This window comes from Lygodium microphyllum, chromosome 20, assembly GCF_053477565.2.
Source record: "Lygodium microphyllum isolate KBCC chromosome 20, Lygodium_microphyllum_v1.1.10, whole genome shotgun sequence".
In the NCBI taxonomy this organism is placed as follows: Eukaryota; Viridiplantae; Streptophyta; class Polypodiopsida; order Schizaeales; family Lygodiaceae; genus Lygodium; species Lygodium microphyllum.
In genome coordinates, this window is record NC_141154.1 from 101,198,829 (window position 1) to 101,208,090 (window position 9,262).

The 9,262-nt window shown below is 38.1% G+C and overlaps 1 protein-coding gene across 1 annotated transcript; it reads right to left on the reverse strand.

Moving 5' to 3' along the window:
- Window positions 1-2,119: 2,119 nt before the first annotated feature.
- LOC148019172 (Cytochrome c oxidase biogenesis protein Cmc1-like protein) lies at window positions 2,120-2,888 on the reverse strand. Its single transcript, XM_087701201.1, has 3 exons — window positions 2,732-2,888; window positions 2,546-2,650; window positions 2,120-2,418 (listed from the first exon to the last, which is right to left on the reverse strand). Exons 1-3 carry the CDS (start codon window positions 2,774-2,776, stop codon window positions 2,308-2,310), a joined length of 261 nt encoding a protein of 86 aa, XP_087557327.1. The 5' UTR covers window positions 2,777-2,888; the 3' UTR covers window positions 2,120-2,307.
- Window positions 2,889-9,262: the final 6,374 nt, after the last annotated feature.

Consider the following 9,262-nt stretch of genomic DNA (forward strand, 5'->3'; position numbering starts at 1 on the left):
AGGTACAATACAATATTAGTATGAAAAAAAGTTACCTTGGTTGTTTCGTACTACAAATGATAGAATATCCATTTACAACCAAAATTGCAATGCTACTAGACTCTATAAGATGAAAATATAAGGATAACAAGGTACAATACAATATAAGTACGAAAAAAAGTTACCTTGGTTGTTTCGTACTACAAATGATAGAATATCCATTTACAACCAAAATTGCAATGCTACTAGACTCTATAAGATGAATATATAAGGGTAACAAGCCAAAACCTCATGTGCAACATAGGCAACACACCACAAGTAGATAGATGGGAATGGATACATCATACATCTGACAAAAAAAGTGAAGTGTAAGGTGGATGGAGGGAGAGGCTCTACATACTTGCATGTGTGCGTGTGTGCGCACGCACACGCATGTATAAGAGGCTTGGAAGTTGAGAGAGAGAGAGAGAGAGAGAGGCTTGGAATTATGTATTCATTTTGGAACTTGGGAGAGAGAAAGACTGAGGCTTGGAATTATGATAATAAGCATAAGGCTTGTTGGAAGTTGGAAGATGCAAAATGGTCTAGTCTATATGGGCAAAAAATTGCCCTTATTTTTGTATAAATTGGTGTAGATACATACTGTACAATACGGTACAAACCATACAAGATAGACCAATCCATACGACATACAAAGACAACTATGTATAAGTGTTTAGTTGCCTCTTCTAACAAATCGATCACTCTCATTGGCATATTACACTAAGGTACTTTGTATTTGAGAGATAGAACAACTCATGATATTACTTATAGCTTAGGACAAAAGCCAGTTGGACAATCAAATGGAGAATTTGGATTCAAGAAAATCAGTAGTAGGTTATTGCTTCTCAATGGAGACTTTGGATTCAAGAGAATCAATCACATGTTACTGCTTCTCAATGGAGAAATTGGATTCAAGAAAGTCAATCACAAGTTATTGCTTCGCAATGGATGTAGCTTTATTTCCTAAACAAGCAACAAACACGATAATATCTTTGCTTCTCCAACAAAAACTTACTATAAAGCACTTACGTTTGGTCTAAAAGGTCAATTATTTTTCATCTAAATAGGTTTTATACGTATTTGTTTGCATAAAACAAATGAGAACATCCCTTTACAAACTGCCTAGTGTCACGGGCTTTCTGTAAAGTCAATAGAACACTTGAAAAGTGACACAGATTATCAATTCTAGGAGGTGACCAACTTTCGTTGAAACATCCCCCTAGAATCCAACTTGCACACTAGACATGACACAAGCAATACACATAGCAAACAACATTAGTCTCACTTCCTAGCCATAAACCCAGAAGGGCTCACCCACCTAGGAGCTAGTAACATACCGATTAATGACCAAGTTCAAGAGCTAGGGCCCCATACCACCAGCCTAGACCATCCCTGTGTGCGGATGCATCAACCAACAAGCCAAGAGTCCAAGAGTACCAACCACAACACAATGATGTACACAATAGGGCCTTGAGTGCTACAAATGGAACTCGACTTCCCTAACCCTAAAGTGCCCCTAGTGCATTCACACTAAATCACTTTATGACCATGGTGACCAATGCTACTAGCGCCCATCGAGCATCCAAGCATTTCCCCTATTTTGGCTTTTTAAGGCTTGGATCAGTAGCCATCCAGCTATTAGGCAATAATCTTAACTTTATTGGTGACTAGGACTTTTTGGCATAAAAACCTTAAAGTGCAAGTAGTGCATTCAAGAAAAAGGTGCTCAACACTTAAATCAAACATGAGAAGGCACAGTCCCCCCAAATAAGTAGCAAAAGCTGCTCCATCTGCAGTTAGCATTGCATCACCAATCTCTTTGATAATGCCAACATGAATGCAACATTATCCAACAATAACCTACCATGTAATGACATATGCAACCGTGGAACACCACCTAGCAATGGACAGACAAGGATGCTTCTGTGCACAAGTGCACTTATTGATAGCAAAAGAAAACTGACAAGAACAAGCTAGAGATTAACAACCAAAAGTACCGATGGCATAATTGAAAGCTGACAAAATCTACCTAGAGACTGACAACCCAGTGATGAAGACACTGTATGAGAATTATTTGAGGAAACTCAGTCAAAAAATACTTTCACTGAAGGTTTCACAATCTTTGTTGCATCTAAGAAAGAAAATTAGATTTAGTCTCTGTTACACTTGAAATATATACATGCTTGAGCAACATTTACCGTGTGGCAAGCCTCGACAAGCATACATATCATTGCCACAAAAAGAATGAAGCTACTCTGTATTTCTGAGGCTGTAATAAATGTTCCATCACATGTCTTCAGTGTCCTGACAATCCGTTTTCTCGGCTGCCCTCCCGGCTTTAAGTTTCTCTTGTATGCGTCTGCTTCGCTCCAGATTTGCTTTACGCTTTACCTCTTTCTAAGATCAGTAACACATAACAGCAATCAGGATGGTCCATGAAGGAAGAAGACTACTGCAAAGTTATGAGTACATCAAGCACGAATTGTTGCGGGAAAGACAGGCCAGAAGAAAAGAGATGAGGTACCTCTTGACGGAAGCATCTGTCGAGCTTGATCTTCAAATCGGTGCATTCTCCAAAAAACTTGGCGACAGGATGGTCCTTGTGGCACTTGACAAACTCCTCGATTATCTGCCCCAGCTAAAGAAATTTCAGACACAAGAAGCCATAGATACAGACAACAAACATCATCCACAACACCAAACATCGAACCTCAGCACAAGCAGGGTGCTTGTGTAGAGTGAGTGGAGGGTGCATGTTCCCTCCCTTTGTGTTTTTTCATGTCTTCTTGGTCAGCCCCTTATTTAGCCAAAGTCATCTTAAGTTGATTTATAGTTTGTTAGCGTTGCCACTAAGGGCTAAGGGGATCCAAACTATAGCTGGGATGAGATGATATGAATCGTGGTGTAACGAGCGACCAAAAGGACAAAGCATCAACTAGCATTCATATCTAATTTACTTCTCAATCAAGTGGCCTTTACTTGCTTTGCATGCATGTATACATTGAATCCTCAATGAGCAAGAAGAGGCATCAACCTAAGGACATTGAGTTCATGGATTACCTTTCAAGCTACTAAGTCTCCTAAGATTGATATGAATGAAGTGGAAAATGTACTTGGGTTCTATTAGCTTCAATACAATGTAGAGAGGAAGGCCATCATCTTAATCTTAATCTTAATCTTAATCTTAATCTTAATACTATATTATTTTAACTATAGGTTCGGAAAGCCCCAAACCTCCAGAGGGCTTCCCGAACCTACTTCCTTTTCCAAACCTCCTTTCTTTAATCAAAACCCCCTCACCTCCCTTTTTTAAATTAAAATCCCCTTCCCTTTTTAATTAAATTTCTCCCCCCTCCCCCCCTCTCTCTCATGTGTAGGGCCTAGGTTCTCTCTCTCTCTCTCTCTCTCTCTCTCTCTCTCTCTCTCTCTCTCTGTTAGATTAAACTTTTTAATTAAAACTTTTTTAATTAAATATTTTAAAAGTTTTTTTAATTTAAAATTTTTCGAACATAGTTTTTCACACACTTGAGAAGGAGATAGAATAAAAGAGAGAGAGAGAGAGAGAGAAGAAGAAGAAGAAGAAGAAGAAGGATAAAAAGAAGAAGACGGAGAGAGAAGGGGAAGAAAGAGGAAAGAAAATAGTCTTTTTTTAATTAAACATTTTTCTTCTCCCCCTCCCCCCTCTCTCATGCGTAGGGCCAAGGTTTTCTCTCTCTCTCTCTCGAAAGCCCCAAACCTCCAGAGGGCTTCTCGAACCTACTTCCTTTTCCAAACCTCCTTTCTTTAATCAAAACCCCCTCCCCTCCTCACCTCCCTTTTTTAAATTAAAATCCCCTTCCCTTTTTAATTAAATTTCTCCCCTCTCCCCCCCTCTCTCTCATGTGTAGGGCCTAGGTTCTCTTTCTCTCTCTCTCTCTCTCTCTCTCTCTCTCTCTCTCTCTCTCTCTCTCTCTCTCTCTCTCTCAGTTAGATTAAACTTTTTAATTTAAACTTTTTTAATTAAATATTTTAAAAGTTTTTTTAATTTAAATTTTTTCGAACATAGTTTTTCACACACTTGAGAAGGAGATAGAATAAAAGAGAGAGAGAGAGAGAGAGAGAATAATAATAATAATAATAATAATAATAATACGGAGAGAGAAGGGGAAGAAAGAGGAAAGAAAATAGTCTTTTTTAGCTATAGGTTCGGAAAGCCCCAAACCTCCAGAGGGCTTCCCGAACCTACTTCCTTTTCCAAACCTCCTTTCTTTAATCAAAACCCCCTCTCCTCCTCACCTCCCTTTTTTAAATTAAAATCCCCTTCCCTTTTTAATTAAATTTCTCCCTCCTCCCCCCCTCTCTCTCATGTGTAGGGCCTAGGTTCTCTCTCTCTCTCTCTCTCTCTCTCTCTCTCTCTCTCTCTCTCTCAATTAGATTAAACTTTTTAATTTAAACTTTTTTAATTAAACATTTTAAAAGTTTTTTTAATTTAAATTTTTTCGAACATAGTTTTTCACACACTTGAGAAGGAGATAGAATAAAATAGAGAGAGAGAGAGAGAGAGAGAGAAGAAGAAGAATAAGAAGAAGGATAACAAGAAGAAGACGAAGAGAGAAGGGAAAGAAAGAGGAAAGAAATAGTCTTTTTTTAATTAAACATTTTTCTTCTCCCCCTCCCCCCTCTCTCATACGTAGGGCCTAGGTTCTCTCTCTCTCTCTCTCTCTCTCTCTCTCTCTCTCTCTCTCTCTCTCTCTCTCTCAGATTAAACTTTTTAATATACAAAGAGCAAAAAAGAAAGAAGAGGAAAGGAAGGGAGAGAGAGAGGGGGAACAGAGAGAAAGAGAATTATAGAGAGAGAAAATATAAAATTTAAGAAAGAGAGAGAGAGAGAAAGAGAGAGAGAAGAAAAGAAAAAAGGAAAAGAGAGGAGAGAGGGAAAGAGAGACACAGAGAAGAAAATGAAAGACAGAAAATAAGAAGAGAAAGAATTTGAACACAGTGAGAGAATTATAGAGAGATGAAAGATAAAATTTAAAAGAAAGAAAGAGAATTATAGAGAGAGAAAATATGAAATTTAAGAGAGAGAGAGGAAAAGAAAAAAGAAAAAGAGAGGAGAGAGGGGGGAGAGAGACAGAGAGAAGAAAATGAGAGAGGAAAAAGAGAAAAGTCTTCTTAAAATTTAAATATTTTTTGAGAGAGAGAGGAAGGGAGAGAGAAGGAGAGAGGGGGGAAGAGAGAGAGAGAGAGAGAATATAAAATTTAAAAGAGAGAAGGAGAGAAGAAAAAGATAAAATTTAAAAGAGAGAGAGGGAGAGAATAAAAAAAGGAAAATTAGGAGAAAAGGAGACGGAGAGAGAGAGAAGAGAAGAGAGAGAATATAAACTTAAAGAGAGAACTATATATAAGAAAAAGATAAAATTTAAAAAGACAGAGAGAATAAAAAATAGAGGAGAAAGAGAGAAGGAAAAGAGAGGAGAGAGAGAGAGAGAAGAAAAGTGCAGAGAGAAGAAAAGGGGAGAGAGAGAGAGAGAAAAAAAAATTTAAAAAGAGAATGAAGAGAGAGAGAGAAGAAGAAAAAAAAAGGAAAAAGAGGAGAGGGAGAGAGAAGGAAAAGAGAGGAGAGAGGGGGGAGAAAAAAAGGAGAGAGAGAGAGAATTAGGAGAGAAAAAAAATAAACTAAAATAGAAGGCAAAGAAAGAGAGAGAGAGAGAGAGAGAGAGAGAGAGAGAAAATTAGAAATAGAGAATTTGGGGGGAGGGGGCGAGAGAGAGAGAGAGAGGAAAAAGAGGAGAGAGAAAGATGAGAAATGGATTGTTGAGCGAAGTTGTCGTGCGATAGCACGGCAACTTCACTTGTTGCTTCGAAGCGGCCTAGCATTCTGTGCGCGCGAAGCGCGCGCGGAACGCTAGTTATCAAGAATGGGAAAGGAATGCATAAAGGTGCATTCTCTGTCAAGCAAATGCATACAAATCTCATCATAACAAAACTATAACTCCATCATTTCATGGATTGGACCACATAGAAAATAGGACTTTTGTTCGTTGGTTTGATGCTACCAACCAAAATAAGTCCCTACTTCAATATAGATTTGTGGACAAGGGTTTCTATATGGTTTTGGTGGGCTCGAGAGTTGAGCATTGTTGGATGGCCTTGATTATTGGGCATAAAGGTAGTATGGTTTATATTTTCCATTCATGCTTTTCCTTCTCTCATTAAGGTGCCCTTTAGCATGAAGAACCTCTATGGATTTCTTTTGTTGAGCTACTTATTTGGCTTGGTGGAGTGTTGAAATTGCAAAGATTCTCAGAAATGTACTATATGCATGTTGTTTCTACATTGAATGCTCAAGATTGATCCAAAACATGTCATACTATGAGACAAACACAACAAGCCTCTTGAGTATCTTAAAGTCCATGATCGTAATGGATTTGACCTCATTATGGAGGTTAGATTTTTCCCCTAAAAAATTATTACTACCATTGTAGGAAAAACAAGCATTTTGCTAAGCATGCCCTGAGAAGTTTCCCTAGCCTTACACATAAAAGAAGAAGGATGTGGAGAAGAAAGAAGGAGTCGGAAAATAAGGATCCACTAAAGAAATACAAAGCTCCTAACAAGGCTAAAGCAATTTCTAGGAAGCAAGTGACTTGTGAGAATCACCTCAATAGTTGCATGCTAGAAAGGGGAGAACCCCCTCAATAAGGGCAAAGAAAACATTGAGCTCAAGAGTCGTTGCAAAAAAATGAAAGGAAGAAAGGGTAAAAGCAATCCATCCTTTTTTCAAGAAGGCTAGAATACCTCTACTTGATAATAATTTTTACATGCCTTTGGATCAAGAATCTTCCAAGATAAATGTAATCTCTTAACTCATTACAAGACTAGCTATAGAAATGTGCAAGCAAGTCCAAGATATTATCATTGATGGATGCTATGTCTTTATGATACATGCAAAAAAGGCAAATGTGGGTCTCTCTTACTTAATAGAGATGACTACACACCTAAGCTTGCTTGGAAAAATGGCAAAAGTGTTGCTAGTAGTATGTGCATTGAGGGAGGGACTATTGTTGTTGCATCAACCTATGCATCACTATGAACCAAATTCACAAACTAGTAAAAATAGCAACTATTGAAAATGGCAATTACCAAACATAATAGTTGTTTGCTAGAATCAATAAGTATGAAGGAAAGTCACCAAGGGCATTAACAGTCAGTGGAGCAACAATTGCTAGAGTCAAAAGTGTGAGGGAAAGTTGCCAAAGGTATCAGGCATCTCAAGGCTGAGCAAAAAGCATGTGTATTATGAGACAAACACAATGACCCTCATTCCATGATCCTAATGGATTTGAGCTTATTGTGAAAGTTAGGTTTTTTGGATGCTTGCTACCATTGCAAGAAAAATACACATTTTTTCAAATCGTGCCCTAAGAATTTTCCCCAACCTCACATGCATAATAAGAAAATTGTGGGAGATAAGTAGGAGAAGAAGGATCCACTAGAGAAGAGCAAGGGTGTCCTAAGAAGGTTGAGACAAATGTGAGGAAGCAAGTGACTCACAATAATTGCCTCGAAATTTGCACAATAGAGAGGGGAGAAACCTCTCAATAAGGGCTAAGAAAACATCGAGCCTAAGAGTTTTTGTGAAAAGAGAAAGGAGGAAAAGGTAAAATCAAATCATTCTCCCAAAAAAGGCTAGAATGCCTTGGTCAATAAGAAATTCTACACAGCTTTGGATGCATATGAAAATTTCTTTGAAGATGTAAGTGTGTTATATTGAACCACAAAAAGAATCTTCCAAGGTAAAATTGATTTCTTGGAACATTAGAGGAAAATGCACTGAAATGTGCAAGCAAGTATGCTTCAATATAGTAAGGAACATTACAGGATAATGCATTGAAATGTGCAAGCAAGTATGCTTCAATATAGTAAGGAAGCACAAATCACTTTTGAGAGTTTTTGCATCATTATCAAGATTGAGAATAGGCATCACATCGACTTGAAACTTTTAGTCCTAATAATTTCTCACTTAAACGTGTTCATGGTGGAAACACACATACTAGCTATAGACTGACCACAACAAAAACTAAAAATTATAGCCAAAATAAAAAGGAATAGAATCACCTTTAGTGGGGGCTGATCACCTCACTTGTGGGGGCTGATCACATACTAGCTATAGACTGACCACAACAAAAACTAAAAATTATAGCCAAAATAAAAAGGAATAGAATCATCTTTAGTGGGGGCTGATCACCTCACTTGTGGGGGCTAATCACATACAGGCTATAGACTGGCCACAACAAAAACTAAAAATTATAGCCAAAATAAAAAGGAATAGAATCACCTTTAGTGGGGGCTGATCACCTCACTTGTGGCCCAATGAATCTCGGCTTTGGCTATTATTCATTGTATGCGTTAACTCTTGAAAACACACATTAATTGCTACCATTCAAAAGGGGAGTCTTTCAAGGAAAAATAGACAAGTTCAAATACTAAAGTGAATCGCCTTTACTAATTACAAGCTTCACCTTAACTCGTCCATCACCTTTAGTAACTCTTTACCTTGACTTTGATTTAGCACTTCCACTAGACCACCTTCATGGCATCACATTGATTGATTGCCTATTGCATTTTTCCACTCGAGGTAATCCTTCACTTTAATTGACATGAAACCAATCAAGGTGGTCTTCACCTTTACTAATTATGAACACCATGATCGAGGTGAGCATCACCTCCACCAATTTTGATAAACCACTCAAGGTGATCTTCAATTTAATTGGCCTATTCCACTCAAGGTGGTCATCACCTTGGGTACATACAATTGCATACGATTTCCTCTACTCGTGGTGATCATCACTTTGAGCGACTTTCACCTCTACTCAAAGTGAACATCACCTTGACTAGATCACCTTTACTGGCTTTGATCGCCTTCATCAAGGTGATCCATCACCTTTATTAACTCAACCACTCAATATGGTCATCACCTTGATAGGAACCCATTGCCTCCATAGTATCTCATTGCATTGATTGCATCTCAACCACTCAAGGTGACTGTCACCCATCACCCTAATTGTGACCACTCAAGGTGATCATTGCCTATCACCCTAATTGTGACCACTCAAGGTGATTGTGATCCATCACCCTAATTGGAACCCATCACCTCGATCGAGGTGATCATACCTCATCATTGAAGCCTAATCACCTCAATCAAGGTGGTCATAACCTTGAATAGTTTTGAGTCACTCAAGTCGATCCACATTTTGTCTAT

What these genes read in the sequence shown, in the direction of transcription:
- LOC148019172 (XM_087701201.1), bottom strand. Translation starts at nt 2,776, where the DNA reads ATGCACCCTCCACTCACTCTACACAAGCACCCTGCTTGTGCTGAG. An exon ending in AGCACCCTGCTTGTGCTGAG is followed by an intron (nt 2,651 to 2,731) that starts GTTCGATGTTTG and finishes TAGCTGGGGCAG; the next exon opens with ATAATCGAGGAGTTTGTCAA. An exon ending in ACAGATGCTTCCGTCAAGAG is followed by an intron (nt 2,419 to 2,545) that starts GTACCTCATCTC and finishes TACTGATCTTAG; the next exon opens with AAAGAGGTAAAGCGTAAAGC.